This window comes from Cuculus canorus, chromosome 13, assembly GCF_017976375.1.
Source record: "Cuculus canorus isolate bCucCan1 chromosome 13, bCucCan1.pri, whole genome shotgun sequence".
In the NCBI taxonomy this organism is placed as follows: Eukaryota; Metazoa; Chordata; class Aves; order Cuculiformes; family Cuculidae; genus Cuculus; species Cuculus canorus.
Genome location: NC_071413.1, coordinates 8,626,951 through 8,648,820, shown reverse-complemented (window position 1 = coordinate 8,648,820; position 21,870 = coordinate 8,626,951). Strand labels below are relative to the sequence as shown.

At 38.4% G+C, this 21,870-nt stretch overlaps 1 protein-coding gene across 2 annotated transcripts in view; it reads left to right on the top strand.

Annotated features, from left to right (window-relative positions):
- Positions 1-21,870, top strand: part of PLCG2 (phospholipase C gamma 2) — a 68,382-nt gene that overhangs the window by 27,342 nt on the left and 19,170 nt on the right. For both annotated transcript variants that reach the window (XM_054078667.1, XM_054078668.1), the window contains exons 4-20: positions 2,211-2,304; positions 3,704-3,751; positions 6,429-6,513; positions 7,275-7,358; positions 8,812-8,855; positions 10,015-10,087; positions 10,877-10,978; positions 11,145-11,263; positions 12,635-12,720; positions 13,682-13,802; positions 13,931-14,099; positions 15,933-16,037; positions 16,257-16,346; positions 17,315-17,493; positions 18,322-18,522; positions 19,787-19,906; positions 21,186-21,366. In XM_054078667.1, coding sequence (XP_053934642.1) covers positions 2,211-2,304; positions 3,704-3,751; positions 6,429-6,513; positions 7,275-7,358; positions 8,812-8,855; positions 10,015-10,087; positions 10,877-10,978; positions 11,145-11,263; positions 12,635-12,720; positions 13,682-13,802; positions 13,931-14,099; positions 15,933-16,037; positions 16,257-16,346; positions 17,315-17,493; positions 18,322-18,522; positions 19,787-19,906; positions 21,186-21,366 — 1,901 coding nt within the window. The remainder of the gene's footprint in view (positions 1-2,210; positions 2,305-3,703; positions 3,752-6,428; positions 6,514-7,274; positions 7,359-8,811; positions 8,856-10,014; positions 10,088-10,876; positions 10,979-11,144; positions 11,264-12,634; positions 12,721-13,681; positions 13,803-13,930; positions 14,100-15,932; positions 16,038-16,256; positions 16,347-17,314; positions 17,494-18,321; positions 18,523-19,786; positions 19,907-21,185; positions 21,367-21,870) is intronic.

The window sequence follows — 21,870 nt, the reverse complement described above, 5'->3', positions numbered from 1 at the left end:
GCCGATAATAGTAAGTCCCTTCTGAAGAAATTAGTAGAGGACCATATATAACATTGGAAGGTGACAAATTGAAAATGAAGAGGTCCATGTGAAATAGAAGGAAGTGGTATCCTGTATTTGTGGAAAGGTTTGGGCATTTCTTATTTCAGGTGAGATTATCCAGGGTTGCAAACCCGAAGATTTTGCAATGGAAAGGATTTAAATTCTTATAGTGCAGACTGAATAATTTTCTAACTAACGGAGTTCGCAAGAAATTTATCTACTAAAAATTTTGTGATAGCTCCTTGGTTTGGAATCATACACATGATTTATTTGGAGTAAGAGTTCTCTGTGCCCTGTGTAGGAACATGCTTGTCCATTTAAAGCATTAAATTAATTGTAAAATCTTAATGGGACAAAGAGGAATGCTTTGTAGCATTGTAACGTGAACAGTAGGTTGTTTTTTTTTTTCAAACTGAATTAATTGCTTATGGATTGCAGTACTAGAAGAATTTTTTTTTTTTTTTTGCGGTCTGATGCACTGGAAGTTAAAGACTGCTTGTGACTAATCTATTGTTATAGGCTTTTAACTAAGAATTACCATTGTTTGATGAAGTCTGTGAAAATTTTCAGTAAGTGGCTGTGTTTAAGTGCAGCTGTGCCAGGTATTTCAGATTGATTTCCTCTAGCAACCCCCTCACCATCCCTCCTCCACAGCAGTTCTCAAAACCAGGTCTTTGACTGGCTGAAAACATGCAGTACCATGAGATATGTTGCCATAATGCTGAACTGCAGAACAACATGATATAACTTTCAGTTAAGGGGAAATCCTTTTCCTTGTTGAAGGACTTTGTTGTGGCTTCTTAAACCAATGTGAAATAATTGTTACTTAAAGTGAATGGTAGCTGTCATAAAGGGCAGAATTGTCTTGGGAGAAGAACTGGTTTGGCAGTAGTAGTGGGTGTTTTTTCTGAAATTGTAACTAATTGAAAAACATTTCCATGGGGAGCTAAGGCTGGGCTCTAGCTTAATCCTTAGGGGATAAAGCATTGTTTGAGAGAAGGTTTAAATAAAATGTAATCTTCATCTTTTGAAACAGTTTTGCTTTGAAGGCGGTTAAGAGAATTTGCACAGTTTAGAACTCCTGTGTGAAAATAATTTTTCAGAACTGGTTTAATTGAACAATGCCTTCAGGAAATTTCAGAACCAGCATGCTAAAGCAAATGGATTTGTCCAGCTAAAGGCTGTAATGATAGCATCTTGTCCAAGGCCTAAAATATTGGTTTCAGCTTAACTGGTATTCCCTAGGGAAGGCTATATTCAGCATGCGGTTCATCATCTTGCTTCTGCTGGGTTGAAGCATTACCAAATGTGATCATGTTAAATGATGTGGAGGACTCTTCTGTTTTGGGAAATGGAAAAGCAGACTATGTTTAAAAGGAAACAAGACAGTGATAAACCAACTTGTAAGGTTGAGAGGAAGATGTACCTGGCTTCTAATGCCAAGCCATGTGGGGAATTAAGACTTTTTTTTAACTTAACTTGTATTGAAACATATTCTGTCTAAGCTTCACCAGTTTTTTACGTTGCTTCCTTCCTCTTCCTCCAGCTTAAGTCTAGTCTGGAACAATCTGTTTAGGGACACAGTTAGGAAAGACAGGAGGTGATTAGGTCTTTCAAAAAGCAGTACTTCACAATTTTCTTATAGATTCCTAGAATCATAGAATAGTTTGAGTTGGAAGGGACCTTAAAGATAATCCAGTTCCAACCCCCCTGTGATAGGCAGGGGCACCTACCACTAGATCAGGCTGCCCAAAGCCCATCCAGCCTGGCCTTGAACATCTCTTGTAAGTTCCTTGAACTGTAATGAGTTCACTTGGGTGATAGAAGATAAGAAAAGGAATTTTGATCGTGTGAGTTCAACAGTAGTTTCATAGCCTTTCTGCTGAGATATTGAAACTTGCTGATAAGCAGACTCTAAATTGAGGTATTTTTGGCCAGAGCTTCCAGAATTAACCCTCCCATCCCTGGATTTATGCTGGTATGAGGTTCTTTTGTGTTTTTTTTTTTGTTTTGTTTTTGTTTTTATTATTAGCAGCATGAAGCTATGCAATGAGATTTCTCAAAGAGGAAGATTAATCCGCAGCTTTGTGTACTAGAGTTCATATAAACATCAGAAATTGTGTGTTGATTTTGTTTTGGTGTTTCTCATGGCACATTTTTTTTTTCAGCTGACTCTAAAGATGATGCTGATAAATGGTTGTGTGGCTTGAATATCTTGTATCAAGAGGTCATGAGTGCTCCCACACCTGCAATCACAGAGAGGTAGGTGGACATATTTTCTTGTGAGGCTTGGTGTGTCTTTGGAACTCAAAATGCAAAATCTGAAAAAAATTTTTAATGTGCAACAAGTGTTTCCTGCCAGTTACCTTAAGAACAACTACTCTCCAGTTAGTGTATGATAGAGAGCTCACATGGAAATTATTTATGTCTGTTTTGCTATGTGTATGTTCTGGAATCGCACTCTGCTGCATCTACTACTGCGCACTTGCATTTACATTGTTCTGTATACCAAAAATCCCCCACTCAACTCCAACTCTTAATGCGATCCTGAGAACAGCTGGTGCAACTGTGTGTTGACTTCTTCGAAAATTCAAATGTCTTATGCAGTCACAGTAGGCTTGCTCTAATAGTGTCCCTGTGTCCTGTGTCCCAATAATTCTGAGATGTGCTTTCGCAGTTTGTCCTCTTTATTGGACCCATTGCACTATATGGCAATAGGACTGTGGTACAGAAAAGATGACTGTCTGAGCCTGGCTGAAAATGAACATTTTTAAGGATACTTTTTGGTAACGATGGTGACACTGCACCCTTAATGGCTCTGAGGGTGTTGCATGCAAAACAACTCATGCTCTGAATGCCAGTTTTGTTGATAAGCTTTTAACACTGTCTCCGTACTCACTGCTTTTCAGCACTTCTGGCATTTTTGTTTGTGGTGTGTCACTGCTGTTGGTTGTTGTGAGGCTATACCCTATCCTTTCTTGCTACCTGACCAGATTGTGGCTTTGACACTGATGGTGTCTTTACCTACTTGCTGTTCCAGTCGGAGAGAAAGCATTCTTACCTATTTTTATCTACATTTGTGCAGCAGAGTGATGCCCGTAGAGACTGACGATAAGCTTAATAATGACATGCTGTGTTCATCCTTTAGATCAAAATTTTGTGTGTATACTTACTGTTAATGCTACTAATAGTATTTTGCTGTGCACCTAAAATGGATGTGCACTCTAATGAGGATTTTCTTTAAAATTCTCTGAACTTCCCCCTCTACCCCCTTAGTTTTTATGGATCTAATAGATAGATTGACTTAATAGAGTTACTCTAGTTTAGATTAGCTGAAGTCCTGACTTGCTTTGTCCACTTATATTTTTACAGCTTCTGGTTGTTCTTTCTTTTCTTTCCTGCCCACCCTTCCCCTTCTGTGTTGTTTATGTGGCTTTAAAATGCAGTATTAAGCAGCAGAAAAGTATGCATTTACAAATAGTTACAAAACTGTCTGAATCCTTAGATGCTGCACTGGAAATGTTTTTGCTTTGTTAAAAGAGATGTATCTTACAACTCTTAGATATTTCTATTGAATGTTGCCTTTGGATTTTGATATTTCATTGGCTGTGTTTTCTCTATAATTCTTAGAGTAAACATTTTTATCCCTTTTTTTTCACAGCTGGCTGAGAAAGCAGATCTATTCTGTTGACCAGACCAGAAGAAACAGGTGAGAACTTATTTCCTTGTCCAATTTGTTTTTAGTGAACTTTGTTGCAGATTCTAAAAGAATGCAAAAGAAATGACTAAAAGAAATAAATACTTTGTCCAAGGTGCGAAATATGACACCCCTGAAAAGAGCATTTGCTCTTGCTTTAAGAACTTGAGTTTTGCTTTCTGCTAAACACAGCATGTTCGTAGCACTTGCTCATGTTCATGTACAAGCTATAATGAGGAAGCAAATGATAGGTTTGCTTTTAGCCTGGAACTGCCCTGCCAGAATAGGGAAAGGGAGTTGTCATCTTCCAGTCTTACTGTAGACATTCAGCTCAGCTCTGCAGTTGTGTTAGGCTGCTTGCTTTGTAGAGGTCTTTGCCCTTTCATAGCCAAGTTGGGAGTCCAGCAGCTTGGACTGTGTAACCAGCTGTGAGCTTTGCCGTGTAGCTATGCCGCCAGTTCTTCCTTCATTGTTGTTTGGGTAATAGTAACAACGAAGCTGCATAGCAAAGTTCAACATGGGCTGCTAAAGATCCAGGGAAGATGTTTAAGCATTTAGCCTTCCCTTGTTTCAGTTCTGATGGAGCCTGAACATGGCTAAAATGTGTGGTATCTAGTTTGAAACTAGTCATAGTAGCAGTGTCAGATATATCCAGAGATAGGGTTGTCCCAGATAGCATGAATTCTTTCTTGTAGGAATCAGAGCTGTGAGGAGAACAGAACAGAATATTAAGAGTAAAAAGAGATGAGAGATACCTGGGGATATTAAGGGTGAGGAGGACGAAGACTCTGGTATGACAGGATAGTCCTGTGGGAAAACAGAAAATATTCTTGGGGGTGCACAGAGAAGGGAGCCAAGTTAGTGGTTTGGAATAAGGGCAAATTATTATTTTTTTATTTTATTTTTTATTTTTTAGCAATTGGCTTGATTACATGGGCTTGGCTTTGCCACTTATTTGAATAGACCAAAGCCATAGAATTACCTCTGATGTGGCTGTGACATGGTGCTTCTTATATTGAAGAAATCCCATGAATTGTAGCTCCCAGGGTGCCATGTAACTTTGTATGTTTGAGTTTCATTAGTTCATTTCAGGTCTATGTGTGATGTGGGCTTGTAGCTTTTGCACAACAAAGGAGACTTTTTTTCTTTGTAATTCAGTTGCATACCTCTCTTTAGAGTCAGAAATCATGAAACACTGAGAAGAATGTTCCCCTTCTCCCCCACGTCTGTTACTTTACTGTGTTTTTGTCTTTGTCTGGAACTGCATTTTGTTCTCAGGTATATTTTAGTGTCAAAAAGTACATGCATTTCCTCTTATTTAGGCCTTTTCCTAAAAGCAAAATAGTGTGGTGTTTCATCGTGTGAATGAGACTGTGTTATTGCAGGAAGTAACACCATTCTGCAGAGTGGCTGTGGTGTTGTGCAGCTGGCTTCAATGTGAGCTTAAATGCCATTTCAAAACTGTTTCCCAAGTTGGCCAGAATGGTGAAGGGGAAAGTAAAACCCTTTACTGGATATTGGCTTATACCTCGTGATGTATTTTGAAAAACTAGCCCTGCAGTGGGGTTGTGATGGTGGACATCATGAAGCAAAAGCAATTGTTAGGATAGAGAAGCTGTGGCTTTGGTGCATGTCTGCTGAAGAGGTTTCATTTGCTGCTTTAGGACTCTTTCATTGCTACAAAGCAGTCTGGTTAGGATCAAGGGGACTTCCACTATGGAGAGGGGAGTTTCCTCTTGCCTTGATAGATGATTCCTGCTTTTAGAAAAATTCAGGAAAAGAGTAGGAATGGAGTTTCATTCTGTTTAGTGTTGCAGTTTCTAGGGAGGTTAATTGTAAAGGTTAGGCTTGCAGGCAAGTCGTTTTTCACAGGTTGAGTTTTTTTCCAGTGGTAATGAAGTCCCAGTTCTTTGTTTTGGCGTGCATTTGTCTGGCCAGAGGAAATTGCTTCTGCTTGGTGTTTAGGGTACAAACAGAGTGCTCTTTCTTGCTCTTAAAAGAAGTGTTTTTTTCCAGAGGTCTGGCGACAAGGCGGAAAGCCAGGAATTTCCTGAGTTCTAATCTGGCTTTGGCATGGACTTTGGCTAAGTTCCTTCTTGCTTTGCCTCTTTCCCTCTATACACAATGGAGATGAGAATATCTCGCAGCATAGCTGCTTGTATGGACACTGTAGATTAGAAGTGTTGCAGAAGGGGAGTCTTGCTGCTGTGAATCAATTTTACCATCCAAGTGAGTAACAGCTGGAGAAAAAGGCTATAATGGTAATGAAAACTGGGCCTTTTTCTTTTATGTTTCTGCACATCTCTTTGGTGTATCCTTTGAATGTTTTCTGTGTCTATATACCAGTTCCAGTGGGACTGGAACAATGGAAGAAAGGCTGCAGTTCATCTGATCATCTATATCTGATTAATTGCTGATGGAGACAAACGGGTATCTCTGCAGCAGGGTTCTTTTCATCCTGACAGGTGCCCAAATTAATTGAAATGCCTATTTCTCCCCACTAACTAGAAAACATGTCCAACTTGCTCACATGTAAGTGTTATGTTCATAGAAGTTTACAGTTATGCGAGATGAGCTCTATCCAAAATGTTTCAATAGTCATATTTTTGTTTTGATAGAAAAGACATTAGTAGCTGGCTAGGTAGAACTGTAGAGTTTCTGATGCCTTTTTTTTTTCTTTCCCCCCTAGTATCAGTCTTAGAGAGCTGAAAACGGTCCTTCCCCAAGTAAACTTCAAAGTGAGCAGCATGAAGTTCTTGAAGGATAAATTTGCGGTAATTATCTGATAACTGATATCTGTTTGGTATTGTCTGATACGTGTTGTTATTTGTTTTCAGAATATTGCCTGTGGTTTTGCTTCTTACTGTGTACAGTTAAATAAATTAACTGATTTCTCAGCTTGGCTTTACCAGTATCTAAGGCCGTAAGAAAATATAGACATAAATGCTCCTTTTTATTGTGCAGTTGATCAAAGCGAACATCGGGTTTGGAGCTCCGGTGCTGGTACTGTGCAGGTGCATAGGAAACTCTTTCATCTTTAAGATAAAATTGATATATAAGAAAAATAGTGTTTTTTTTGCAATATGATCAAGTAACAATTTCTTCACTCCAACTTCTGCTAATGCTAATAATTTCTGAAGGCTGTTTCCATTCCTACAGGAATTTTAAATATCCCCACCTTTTCCTGCTTTATAGCTCTCCACCCTTAAAGCATACATTCTTACTTCTGTTGCTCCAGCTAACAATGACCAAATCAGGCACTACTTTCCTCAGTAACGTAGTGGAAATGGAGTCAGGGTACAAAATGGAAAGCCAGAGATGCGGGCTAGGAGGAGTGTGTCGCAAACCAAGAATCTATTTATTTGTTTGTATTCTTAAGTAAATAAATTTTAAAAATCCCGAGTGCTTAAAACAAATTAAGTTGGAGTAGAACAGAATGCATGAGAGAGAGGCATCTGGAGTAAGAGTAATTTATTTGCTGTGGAAATGTAATTCAGGGAATTCTAAATTCACTGCATGCTAATTTCTATTGTAGGAAATAGGCGCTTACAAGGAAGAGCTTAGTTTTGAACAATTTCATTTGTTCTACAAGAAAATCATGTTTGAACAACAGAAATCGGTAAGCTTGTTCATAAGTGGTCTTTGTACTGTTAAACTGCTTGATCAGAATAAAGAGTGAATGCTGATTATTATTTGTTTCTGTTTGTTACTATTTTTTTTCCTCTCATTCTTGTGACAGAAAAAGAGTGCAGTACAGTACTTGTGTAGGTAACAGTCACCATCAGCTATTGGCTTAAGAAGATAAGTCTTTCATGTTTCTTCTTGTGTGCCAGTACTGGCGATATGCAGAGATAAAATGGGGTTTCTAGGAAGAACTTTTGGAGGGGATTTGTTTAGGATGTAGAATGTCTTTTCATTAGGCTTGGCTGATCTCTTTAGTGATAAGAACAAGGCTCATTCATACTTTATATTAATCTTTGATTGCTAAGACCATTCTGTCAATCAGGGGGATGTATCCTGAGCATCAAATAATGTTCACTCAAACAATGTCCTCATTGTCTCTCATGCTTTGAAATTACTGGTGGTGCATCCATTACATGACAGGCATCAGATGGTCCCTGAGAGGCATGAATGTGGCAGGATAACAGTTTAGCTAATTTATATGGGCAGCTGCCTGACTACTGTTTCCATGTGTTCGTTGCACAGATTCATGAAGCTGGTGGAAAATGCACCCATTTAGTGACTCTGAAAGCTAGGAACCTGTTAATGCTGTGAGAATGCACGTGGTTTGAAATTACTTTGTTGACAATGTGCTTATTGCTGATTCAACTTGCAGTTGCTAAAATAGAAGCTGTGATAGTGAAAGTCAGTGCTGTTTCTTAAGGCAATAGAGCTTTCTTGTGCTATTTAGAAGTGATGTTGAAATTATTGTGAAGTAATAAAGAATCTTCATTTACTGGCAGGGTTTTATTTTTGGTGATGAAAGTCTAGTTAATTAGCTTGAGCAGAAGGTTGGAGAATAAAACACACAATAAGGAGGCTCTCTGACTTCCTAAAACTCTCCTTATCGCCCCTTGTGGACAATTTCAAGGAAACTCCACAGTTTGCTCAATAATTGCTTTGGGTCAGTTGATATGTTTCCTGCAGTCTGTAACTATGCTGCTCCATCCTGGAAGACATTTAGATTTTATGTTCACCTGTGTAGATGTGATGGATGATATGTAATTTTCCTGGGATATCAGTGAATACAAGCTCCCCGCAAACTTGACTGATTGTGTGAATGAGGTACCTTATTGATAGCAAGTTTGTTGCCTGAGAATTGTGTGTTCCCCCTGAAAAGCCTGAAATGCAGTTGCCAGCCTTGGCAGTATGTTTTTTCTCATGTGTTTAATTCAAAATGTGTCTTGCCAACTTTTTTTTGCAGCTTCTCTAGAGCAGAAATGCATGTATTTTCCCTTCCCAAACTAATGAACATTATTAGATGGAATTATATAGAAAATTGCATGTTCCTTTATTATTTATGTTTTCCCCTTTTTGTGTTTCTTTGTTTGTTTTATTTGTTTTGTTTTAAGATTCTTGATGAATTCAAAAAGGATTCCTCTGTGTTCATTCTTGGGTGAGACTCTTCATTTGTATTATTTTTTCACATTTCCATACGATTGTAGTGCTGCAGAGTTGTTTTTTAATTGCATGACTTTTTTTTTTGTTGTGACACTTTAGTAAGTGTAAAGAAAATGTACATATTTTTGCATTCAGAAAGATGAATTTATAATGGAAATAAGTCCTGAATATAATTTGATAAAAATTTTTTACCTTCTGACTACCAAAATGGTATGGGCTTGAACAAGCAAATTTGCTTGTCCTCTGATTTTACAAAGAGCTGAACAGAACTATTGAAGGACAATTTGATGGAGAAGTTTTAACTTCAGTCTGGAGGAAGGTGTGGGGCACAGGATTTGCCTAGACCTGAGCAGGATGCTGGTACTAACAGTTACTGCGTTTTTCATTGGTGGACTTAAAGAAAGATGTGTACAGCATGAAAGGGGACGTCACAGGCATTGCTAAGATTTTGACTATGAATTTAAATAGTTTATCTTGGTTTTGACTATTATGCTAACAGATTAAGGTTAAAAAGTCTGCTCCGAGTGTACTGCGTATTTCCTTAGCCGTAGGTCATGTCATATGAATTAAATTTTGTGAGACCGCTTTAAAGCACAGATTTATCAAGAATGTGTAGGTTATGAATACTTTCTTGGTATCAGATGATGCAGAACATGTGTCCTACAAAGCAGTTGTGCCACTTTGGTGCAGCTGCATTTGGCCTTCCTTTTCAGGAGGTTTGGATCTGTCATAGCAGATCATCTGAATAAGAAATGGAAGGAGTTACTTGCGGAAATGTGGCTCTATGATAAAAGAACAGTGTCTCAGTATGCCTCAGCTAAGGTTAACAATGCTCCTGTCAAGTGAATGCTGCTTGTTTGCTACACAGCAATGAGCAAAGATTTGGTACTTTTCCCAGTGAATCACTATTGAAAATACATCAGGAATCCTGGAAACTTTATTTAAAGGCTCAATAATACAGTAATTACATAATACGCTGTTACAAGCCTAATCTAAATTCCATTGAAGTTATAGAAAGTTTCTTGGTGGTGGCAGTAGATATATACTGTATGTCCCAGATACAAATCTATGTAATTTTCTGCTCTAACATTTGATGACACTTGCTCTGTTAAATCTTTAGCTTCACTTTCCCTTTCTTTCTTTTTTTTTTAAAGAAATACTGACCGTCCAGATGCTTCAGCAGTTCACCTCCATGACTTTCAGAGATTCCTGCTACATGAGCAGCAGGTGGGAAGGTTGCAGAAATTTTTAGTTCTTTTTTCTTGAGATTGTCATGCAGAACTCAGTTCTCATTAAAAAGAAAGGTGATGTGTCAGAATATAATTGATGTCAGCTGTGATGCTAGGCCTTGGAAAGATTTCTCCTTATTTGTTGCCGTTAGAGTTCATGAGAACTGTTGTTTTTCATCTATTTAAAGAGTCTGAAGGTGCACCAGAGCATGAGAGGGTGGACAAAGTAAATAAAGTTTTAACAGCTCTCCATTTAATCACGTAGATGAACAGTCAAGGTTAGAAATAAACCCTGGTTGAATGTCAAAGATGATAGTCTGGCCAAGTTACAGCTGTAACAGCTCGGTACGTCTGGGGTAATGCCTTGGCTGTGGCCCCATTTTAGCATCACTTACGTAAAAAGCTGAGCTGACCACCTGCAATTGAGTCGAAGGTAATTTTCTGTTGAATGGAGCCAGTTCCATGTCCCATACCAGCAAGCAGATAATGATGGAGGCAGGGATTGGAACAGTGTCTTTGTGGTCTTCTGTAATGTTATTTAGCACAATCACCATGGGGGAAAAAATGTGTGATATTTGCTAGGCACTGCTAAGCTCCAGGTTTGCAAATATGATTAAAAAGTGAGACCTGCACTTCCTCTATAAGCTTGCTACTTTCTTTTTCTTTCCCCCCAGTATCAGTCTTAGAGAGTAAATCACATCTGTAGGTTTCTCTGTTCTTTATTTGATTTTGTATAGCATACCAACCACTACAATTTTTTTTTCCATTATATTATTATTATGTGAAGGAATCTTGGGCACAAGATCTCAGTAAAGTCCGAGAACGAATGACAAAGTTTATTGATGACACTATGAGAGAAACTGCTGAGCCCTTCCTCTTTGTGGATGAGGTAAGATAATGATACTTTCTACTAGTTCCTCGGGGACTTCTTTCAGTGCTTCTTCCTAGTTTGTTAATTGGTTGGCAGATCCTCTAGCGTCTTGCTGCATTACTGGATTTCTTTTAGTCTTCTATGGTAAAAACATCTTAATTCAGCCTCTCTCTTTGTATTGTAGTTCCTCACTTACCTTTTTGCAAAAGAAAACGGTATTTGGGATGAGAAATATGATTCAATAGATGCCCAGGACATGAATAATCCTTTGTCCCACTACTGGATTTCTTCTTCTCATAACACGTAAGTTACCAGAAGTCCGTTGTCTATATCTGTTGAAACAGACCTAGTGCATGTTAGGAGAATGTAATACTGTATGCCAGAAATATACTGCATGAGTGTATGAAACTTTCCTAAAGTGTGATGTAAATGTGGCAAATACAGTTTGTGGGACTGCTTTTCCCCCTTCTGTTACAATCTTAGAGGTTTTGAGATATAAGCAAGTTCAGCTGCCAGAAGACCCAAACTCTGAGTCCTGTTAAAAAAATGTAAAGAAGTCTTGAGTTGAGACTGTTCCAGCCTCTCTGCTTTCAGAAATTAAGGTTATTGAAGAAGCTTCTGGTTTTGCCAAGCACCAACAGCCTCCTTGGGCTAGTTTTGGCTTTAATTGTACCAGAACATAAGAATGTCTTAAGGATCCCACTGGTCCCATGGGAAAATCCCATGCTGTTGATGTGATCTGAAGGGCAGTGGATTTGTTGCCTTGGAGAGGAGGCACTATTAGTGATGTGCACTATTGATAGAATATCTCACAGTTTACAGTGTCCCAAAGTAGAAAAGATTTGGTCCCAAGTAGGACAGGGATATGGAGACCTTAAATTAGCGTCTGATGATTGTGGCCTGGCTATTCATGGTGTTTGCCCGTGTGACAAGGATTAGAGCAGATGGAGGTGCTTGAGGAAGAGGGGTCCAGTTTGCTATCCATACTCTTCTTTATTAGTTTGAGTTTATTTTATAGCCAGAACTTTGAAGGCCCAGGGACTGTATTTTTGTTGTTACTGTTTTTAGAATGTTATGCTTAGTAACTTGCTGATTTCTGTAGTTTGTGCTCAGGTATCCTATCCAGCCCTTTTCTTTGACAGTCTGTGGTATGCAAGCTCTTTCACCCAAGTACAAACCTATGTGGTGATGAGTTTGAACTGTCTTCAAATGAAGGAGGTTTGCTCACCTAGCATTGTAATGAAAAGAAAGAAGGTATAAAGAGAGGGGAGGAGAGATGAACAAATAAAATATTGCGGGGAACAAAATACAGTGGAGCTGGGTATAGCTTATAAGTATATTTTTGAAGTATAGAGTGTGGTATCTACGCTAAATACCCTCCACATCTCTCCAACATGAATATTCCTCAGCATGATGTGTTTCAAAGCTTGTGATTTGCTCTCCAGAAACGTGTGAGAGTTGGTTAATGTTTAGATTGAGCCTTTAATGTCCTATAATTTGGTCCTTTCAAAAATGTCATAGCATCAGATTCAGCAGACTTTGGCTTTTGCATCACAAGTTGAAAACAAAAAGATCAACATACAATTTCCATGACAGGAGAAAAAATGTCACCCAGTAAATGAATGGGAAATGATTGAAACTGGCTGCCTTTTACAATTTCCTTTTACTCCTTAGATATCTGACAGGAGACCAGCTTCGAAGTGAATCCTCCACAGAAGCTTACATCAGGTGCCTTAGAATGGGATGTCGATGTATTGAGTGTGAGTAAAAAGTTTGTTGAGTGGTTTGTATCATGCTTTCCATGTAAGTGGAGTTTCTTCTGTTTACCAAGAAAAAAAAAAAAGAACTGAAACGAAGAACTAATTTGTTTTCTTAAGTTGAAGTTAGGCATGTGAAAAATACTGATTCCCTAAATTATTTTTCTTATGCCTCATTATGGTGATGTTCACTTTTTCTGATTCTTGTTCCCCTGGAATTTTAAGAAGATCTTTCCAAATTGTATCTCACTGTTCAACTAAAAATCAGTTTTGAATCTACTATAGGAAGGCATAGGATTTAAGTTGGAATCACTTCTGTAATGTAGATAGATATATAGATAGTTTTTTGCTGTCATTGTAATACAGACAAGCTTAAGGCACAGAGGATTTGTAATTTGGTGCTACTTGTCGTCCTCTTTAACTTGCTTGTAAATCAGTTGATGCCTTTGTGCATTTGTTCTCAGCTAAGTCTTCATCCCTGTGCTTGTGTACTTAGTGAAAAGTTTGACTTTAATTTCATATTACTTCATTATTTCTTTCATAAAATTAGTTGCTACCACCTGTTTAAATTAGGTAACGCAAAATGTATCTCAAATTAGAGTTTCAGGGTTAAAATTAACACGATAGGTAAGCTGTCAAATTGCCACTTGTTGGAATGTGTTTATCCCTGCAAAATTGTTGTAAACTAGTAGACTGACAATATAACTGCCTGAATTCCTTACTTCCAGATTCCCACATGATAAGCCTTGGGAAAATGTTGCATTGTATTTTATTTGTATTGTTCTTACTTAAGTGAACTTAATTTCCCCTATGAGAGAGATAAATATATATAATAGAATGTTTTATTAGAACATTAATCTGTGACTCAGTAGGTGGAACACTAGAGATTTGGATGTATTTGTTCTATCAGAGTTGTTTAAGTACTGCGTGGTCTCTTCCTTTTTCTATTGCCTGTTTTTCCTAGTGGATTGCTGGGATGGTCCTGATGGGAAGCCCATAATTTACCACGGATGGACACGGACAACAAAGATTAAATTTGATGATGTAGTACAGGCAATCAAAGATCATGCCTTTGTTGCATCTGAGTAAGCTATACCTTTTGTCTTCTTGTTTGCTTTAAATGTGGGGGGTGAGGGAGGGTGCTGTTTTCGTTGCCTTGTCAGTTGTAGCAAAAATATGTTGTCTTAATTCACCCTGGTTTTCTCCATCAAAGATACCCTGTGATACTGTCAATTGAAGAGCACTGTAGTGTGGAGCAGCAGCGACACATGGCCAGAGTTTTCAAGGAAGTATTTGGGGAACAGCTTTTAATGAAGCCTGTTGAAGCCAGTGCAGATCAGTTGCCATCACCAACACAGCTGAAAGGAAAAATCATCATCAAGGTAGGCTTGCTTTGTGTGATGGTAGATAAAATAGGAAAACAAGAGCAAGAGCCAGAAATACTACTTCTGGCTTTGTTAGTTTCTGTTGAAAGAGAAAAAAACCCATGCTTGAAGTGTGTACTAGTAGCATTTTGAGATGATGTATGGAGTTTTGTAACGCTATCTGTTAAAGTCCTGCTATTGGTTTTTTCTGCAATAGGTGTTGCTAGTTCAAGCCCCAGATTGAATGTCAGCTCTGTTCTAAGGTCTTCCAGCTCCTGAAATGTCACTGCTAAATTTCAGCAAGATTCAGTGCTGCAGATGCTTGTCATAGACTTCTTACACAATGTGGCCTGCTTAAAAATGTCTATGTTCTTGCATAGAAAGTTAGATTAGTGTTATTAATTTGTTTTTCAAGCAAAACCTAAAGTACTTGCAGGCTGCCTACTTTAATTTTTAGGACTACTTCCAAACTGCAAAAGTTTATGGATATTTAATAAGTCGGTGTGATTTACATATGCAGTTTAATGAGCCACGTGTGAAACATGGAGGTGCTCCTATCAGAAGGCAGTTACTGTTAGGGGTCTTACCTTCTGGGCAGTACAAACTCATTATTGTTGTGCAACAACATGAGGCAGATAGCTGAAATAAGATTTCTCAGATTGAAACCGTAGTAGGGCTTTTTGAAAGGCAAAATTAGATGGAGGGTGTGAGGGCTACTCATGATTTTTTCAGTAAAATAAGAATTACTTTTGTCCTTGCTTCAGTTTTCCAGCTCTTGTGATAGTATTGCATCCTATGCATTAAAATTCTGAATAGAAGAAACAAGAGTAGATAGATATAAGCATACACCTCTTGAATATAAGACTGGAAATAACAGCAGCTGATGATAAGGTGTAAAAGTTCTTTGCTGAGATTTATGGTTTGTTTTTCTTTTAATTATTCCTTCAAACTGTCTGTTGTTACCATAGAGGGGTGTTGTGTAGACACATAATAACAACACGACATATCTGATTTAAAGGGTATTAGAAACTACTGTGGGTGCACAAGAGAACATCTGTATTGCTCTGTCCTGTCTAAAACAGTGTTAAAAGGTCTTTAAATAAATCAGCACCTGCCAGTAAGCTTGTTGTGTTATTTGGCTTTTGTTTGGAAACTGTTGTCAGTAAACAGCCAGAAGCAACTCCTACTTTAGGGGGCCTCTGGGATATTTCAGATAAGGCTGTCAAGCTGAAAGCTACCTACACTAGGCTGTGCAGAGCTGAGTGTAGTTGACAACTGCTAGATATGAGATGATTAATCCAATCATGAACTGCAGTAAAGTACTTATTGTTACCACTGGCCCCTTGAGTGAGGTTTTTTGTGAGCAGGCTCGAGGAGGTAGAACTTTTACCTTCTTTTCAGAAAAGATTTTTCTTCTAATTTTTCTTGTAAATGAGTGAATTCTCAATTTTATTTCTTTATAATTTTGTTTTGTTTTGCTTTTCTTGTTCCTTATGTCCTGCTGTCTACAGAGAGATCCTTGTTTTATCCTTGTTTTGTGATAATGTGCCACTTAATGTTTTCTGTCCTCTAACGAATGGTGAGCTCTTATCAGACAAATTGTTTCTTCATTGCTTGACTGATACCTCTACTAGTTTTTTAACATTTATTATGAGATATAAATTTTAAACAAAGAAATTCCAGCCCTGTTATATAAGGCCTTGTGGAACAGCTGTTGTTATGGTAGAAGGCTCAGCGATGGAGGGAAATACTACCAGTAATACTGCGTATGTTGAAATATTATGACCAACGTTGTATATGAATCTATATGAGTGTATGAATGTGGTGAGGTTTTTTTTTTTTGTTTTTAAGCACAAAAAACTAGGTCCAAAGGGAGACATTGATGTGAACTTGGAAGACAAGAAGGAAGAAAAAAAACAACAAGGAGAACTTTACATGTGGGACACAATAGAACAGGTATCGTTTATGTGACATTTGCTGTGGTTTGTTGTAAGCTTGTGTAATACTGGAAGTTTACACGAATTTCCTCATTTTTTTTTTTTTTAAGTAATATTGTCAGTTACACAGATGTGAATGAGGGGTGGTGGCATTTGTTTATTGTTACACGTTGTTTGGAAATTGTGGCTAGTGAGTTTGGCTCTCTTTTTAATGGTTTTAACATCTCTCAACTTTTAGAAATGGACTCGGCACTACTGTGCTATCGCTGATGAAAAGCTTTCATTCAGTGATGATATAGAACAGAATGCTGATGAAGATTCATCAAAGGTGATGGCTGTGTTTTATCATTTAAGCATGTTCTTAGTCTCTCAGATTATTTCACTGTCTTAAGATGTGTAGTTTTTATGCTGATGTTAAAATTGTAGAGGATCCATGTCAGGTAACAAGTGCGTCTGCAGAGAAGAAATTTTAAGGGTCTTTGCCAAGGTACTTTTAATAAAATAACTTTTGCTTTTGGGTAATTGAGGATTTGCAAAGAGGAGTACAAAGACAATGAAATATAATTTTGATACTCAAATGCTAATGCTGATGCATGCACTGACAATCAAAAGTATTTATATGCCTTTGGCTAAGTAATATTGCCATTCTCAAGCTAGACAGTATGAGTTAGTAACACAACACCTCTCTCACACAGTGCATGTTGTTCATTTCATATTTGCAAAGTGTCACAGATGAGCATGTATTACTTGTCTGTTGTGCATGGTAAAGCAGAAACATGAGGCTTACTGAGCATTGCAATAGCACTGATCATTGTGGTTTCTTGTTCTGACCTTTCAGGTATCCATGCACGATCTTTTGTTGCTAAAATGTACGTGCATGGTTTGGAGATCTCTCTGCATATGCAGAACGTTTTACTCATTCACTGTTAATGTCATTAATGTGTGAGGGAGAACACAGATGAATCCTGGAGAAAGCTGATTAGAAACTCTGTGATTAGCAGTAGGGTGTTTTGCCCTGAAATAGAAATCTGTTTGCACTGCTGCATTCTTTCACTGTCTCTTAATTACACATTTGAACAAGGCTGAAGCTGATCCCTGCTCCAAAGAAATGGCTTGACCAGGTGAGGGAGAGTCAAGGGTGACCATAAAGGTGATTTGCCTGTTTGTGGAAGGAGAGTTCAGGGCTAGGAAGAGATGAAATCCTGAAATAGTAGATTGTTATGTCAGTAACAAGTCCTTTGCTTCAAAATGATCAAATTAGAAATACATTATAAAAATTCTTACTTTCTGATCTAGGAGGTGAAACGTACTGAACTGCACTTAAAAGAAAAATGGTACCATGGGAAAATGAAAGAGGGGAGAACAACTGCTGAGAAACTGCTCCAGGAATATTGTGCAGAAATGGGTGGCAAGGATGGGACTTTCCTAGTTAGGGAAAGTGAGGCTTTCCCTGATGATTGCACCTTGTCATTCTGGTATGGTGATTGCCCTAAAATTTTTTTATGGATTTTGTTTGTTTTATGACATTGCTCAAAATGTGTGTATTTTTTCAGGTATGCATTTATAGCTGAGAAGGAATAGGAATAAGGAGTTACTATAATAACTAGAATGTTATTGATGGGATCGTGAAGACTACTTTCTAAATTAAACTACAGTGTAGCATAATGCATTTTGGCAGAATAGCCTTTATTTGAAGTGTTACAATTGTTAGGAGATGTTTGATTCCCTGCCCTTCTGCCAGCCTCCCCCGACTTTTCTAGTGTTCTGGCTGCATTTAGGATTTGTTATTTCCTCAGTGAAAGGATTCAAATTTTATCATTTAATTTTGGGATAAAATACTAGTTTCTGTACTGAAAAGGTACTCTCGTGAGTTTACCTTTATTAGCAGAAACTGATCTTTTCAATGAAACAATCATCTAAAGGGAAAAATAATACAGTATTTTCAGAGTTGGGTGTTTGGGGTTTTTTTTTTGTTAGTCTGTTTTTTTTTTTTCATTTTCTTCTAGTTGTGATATCCTGAGTAATAGTGTATTGGATGCATTTCTGACCCAGAGAAGCTGTCAGAGCAAGTTTTGCAGAGAGTCAGTGTTTGCCAGGATTTAAACTGTTGTGGGTTGAAAAGTATTATCTAACTTACCACGACTTCTGCTGCTGTTCTTTGGTGATAATGGAGATAATACAAATTTCTTGCCTCTTTACAGACTCACTGAGTAGCTAACTAGAAATGGGTGAGGAAACGCAGCAAAAGAAGAAAACCCGTTATAAAATCTTTCTTTTTCTTATGCTCTTCTTAATTTCTTCAGGAGATCAGGTAAAGTCCAACACTGCCGGATCCGTTCTTTGAATGATGGGGACACTGTGAAATACTACCTGACGGACAACCTCACTTTTGATAGCATCTATGATCTCATTCAACACTACAAGGAGACCCATTTGCGCTGTGCTGGGTTTGACCTGCGTCTGACTGATGCTGTGCCTAATCCCAGCCCTCATGAGAATAAAGAGTACGTACAGGAGCAGGCAAGCACCAGGGTTGTTATGTCAGTGTTTTTTTGCATTGTTTTAGATAGTCTTGGATTTTTGCATAGAAAATTCCCTGGATTCAGGAGCATGCCTGAGTGTTGCTTGTGCATGGATGTCACAGAAATAGGCTTCCCTGAAAGATGCTGAGTAAGCTCAGTGACTTTGTGAGAACCTGGTACAACAGAGAGCAGTCATTGGGAAAGCAATTTACTAGCAGCAACTAGGAAAATCCCTGAGAACAGTAATACTGTGGAAGTGTGCCAGTTCCTTCTTCCTCTCTTCAATGTTTTACAACACCCAGTGGGTTGGATTAGATATTTAGTAGTTGGCTGTGGTTTGGCAACTAAGTGGTCATGGGCTGTGCCATCTGGAAACTCTATTACTGGGGCAGTGAGCCCATACAGTTATGTTTTCCTAATCCCATGCTCCACCTCACCTCTGTCAGAGTTGGTTAGGCTGACTTCACCCTATGCTGACGGGAAGAAGTATAGCTTTGTGTTTATTTCCAGTTGGTATTTGCCTGTTGTAGATCCTGGGCAGAGCTTGCTCCTGTTTGCTGGCAGAACACTGTCATCACTGTCCTTTGTACTGTTTTCTTTGCAGTGAGAAAAAGTAAATCTCCTTTGCCTGTGTAATTTTGATCTGTGACTTCTTTTTTTGCCCACCCCAGGCTCTGGGAGTCACTCACCACCCATAGATGGTTTTGCAAGTTAGTGAGAAAGGAGAGTAGAGTTTAAGGGTTAGGCTTCCCTGCCTTTCTGTTTAAGGTGGAGATGTACTGCCAGCAGAAGTGGCCACAACTTCACTGAAGGCACATAAGAGCCAAGATAGGTCCATACTTAAAGGGAAAGGTAAAATCAAGCTCTGAATAAAAGAATTCAAATGCCTGATACTCTTCTTAAGTCTGCTGTGTCAAAATTCTGAATAAACTACTGAAAACTGAATGGCAGACTAAAAGCAGGATCCAGTGCCTTTGTTTCAGGAAGAAATGCAGATTTATGTTTTATTGTTTCAGACAGACAAGATGTTGTGATATATTCTTGATGCTTTCATATAAAATAAGCTGCTATGTTACAATGTGTTGTAATAAGCTGCTGTCATAGGTGGCAAGATGGAGAAAATCTAATGCATATTTTTTCTTGTAACATTTGAAACTATTGTTAATAATACTGCCTTTTATTCTTACTGAATGACATTTGACAAGCTTTGTAATCCTTTGTCCATTCTGATTTTTAACTGTTATAGTTGGTACTACAGCAACTTGAGTCGGGGAGAAGCAGAAGACATGCTGATGCGAATTCCTCGAGATGGAGCCTTTCTGATTAGGAAGAGAGAAGAACCTGATTCGTTTGCCATGACTTTCAGGTAAGAAAAGACAGTACCTTGTAGTCCAATAATGTTTGCTTTTTCTTATTTAAAAATGCAGTGGTGTATACATTCTTGCTTTCAAAGTTTGAGTAATTAGCATGGTCGATTTGTACAGCAGGTCCATGTATAAGAATATAAACAATAGTCAATTTGTGACTGGAATAAATGTTTATCCTTTTATAAAGAACATTTGGTCACCAACTGTCCATTTCTTCCTATACAGAACTGTTCATGGCCCTTCTTCACTTCCATGACACTCCTTACTACAGAGTATTATTTTGAAGTTTTCCTTGGTGCTGGTTCAGCAATGATTCTAGGTTCTTACGCGCTGTAAATCCTGCCCTGTCATATAACTGACTGAAATGAAATGTAAAAATGAAACTGTCAGCTTTTTTTTGTCCAGGGAAAAGATTTTTGAAACTGTAGTTCTTGCAACAACATTAATAAAGCGTATAGAATTGCGATGTTCTCCATTGTGCCTTCAAATCAAATTGCATTTCTCTGAAACTACGTATTTCTGCAACATATAAAATGGATTTGGAAAAACAAATACTTGTTTTCCTCTTACTTACACGTGTATTGAAGATGTCCAGAATTCCCCAGCCTCCTGTGTGCTTTGGCTTTAAGCTTGCTGCTGTTACCGAGGTGGATATTGAAGTAACTTGAGTTGCAGTGTCCTAATAAAACCATTTCACACTGAGGAAAACAAGTACCAAAGCTTCATCACCTTGAAAAAGATGCGGGGGTCTTCTGTGGGTAGGATGGTTGCTGGTGGATGGTTTTACTGTTACCAATGCAAGCACAAACCTTGTGTTCAAGCACAAGAGATATTTTTCTTTCACAAGTGATTCCCGTAGTTATCAAAATGAGTATAGGGAAGAGACAGCTATTCGTTTTGAGAAGAGTGCGTCTTTTGCTTAGGGACAATGGCAGATCAGCAAGAGCAGATGCCAGAGGGACTCCTAGTCTGATCAGAGGCATTTGTGTTAGTATGAAGATATGACAGAATACCTATCTTTAGAGGAAAAAATAGGGAAATTTAATGTAAACAAAAGCATAGGTTTGTCCCAAGGCTCTAGACCTTGTAGAAAAGTGAAAATGTCTCTTTGTGAATTTAATTAGGCAACTGGAATTCAATTTGAATAAAAGGCATTGGAAGTGTGGGAAAGTATTTCATATGATTAAGTTGCACAAATCGGTTTTGGTCCAGTTTACAGCACTAGGGGTCCCTCTGCAATTGCCAATATCTCTTAAAGCACCTGCACTTGTTTCACAGAGCGGAGGGGAAGGTGAAGCACTTTCGAATTCAGCAAGAAGGTCGACATTTTGTGCTTGGAACCTCAGCCTACTTTGAGAGTTTAGTGGAGCTGGTAACGTACTATGAGAAGCATCCACTGTACAGGAAAATGAAATTACGTTACCCAGTGACTGAGGAGCTGCTGGAGCGCTACAGCGTAGTAAGTGATGATCTTTGTGTGAGTGGTGGTTGCTGTAGTGGATGAGTCCCATATCTACACCTGGGGGTGCTCGGTTTGGTTCTGGCTGTGGTAGATGACCTTTGGGGTAGGTTAGGCAGGCAGTTTTCTTATCTGTGAAACCTTCTCACACAAAGGTTTTGAGATATGGGAAGGAAAGAGCTTTATCTTTGATTGCAGGTCAGCTCTTGCCTTCCTTATGATTTGATTGAAAAGCTGCTTTGTAAAGTGAGGGATTGTTGCTCTGCTAAAACGAGTTTTTACTAATAGCCTTGCCTGTATTTGGCCCTCTTTTCTATTGTTAGAGTGGGCAGAGATCTTAAGATGATCATGCAGATGCCAATAGATGGCTATAGAAATGAGCATAACAGAGATGTCTGCCTTCCTTCCTCTTCTGCTTGCTTGTGTGTTGCCAGAAAGGTGTTTTCAGCAATGAACATTCTATTAACGTGAAATACCTCTGTAATTTTTGATTCCTGTATCTTC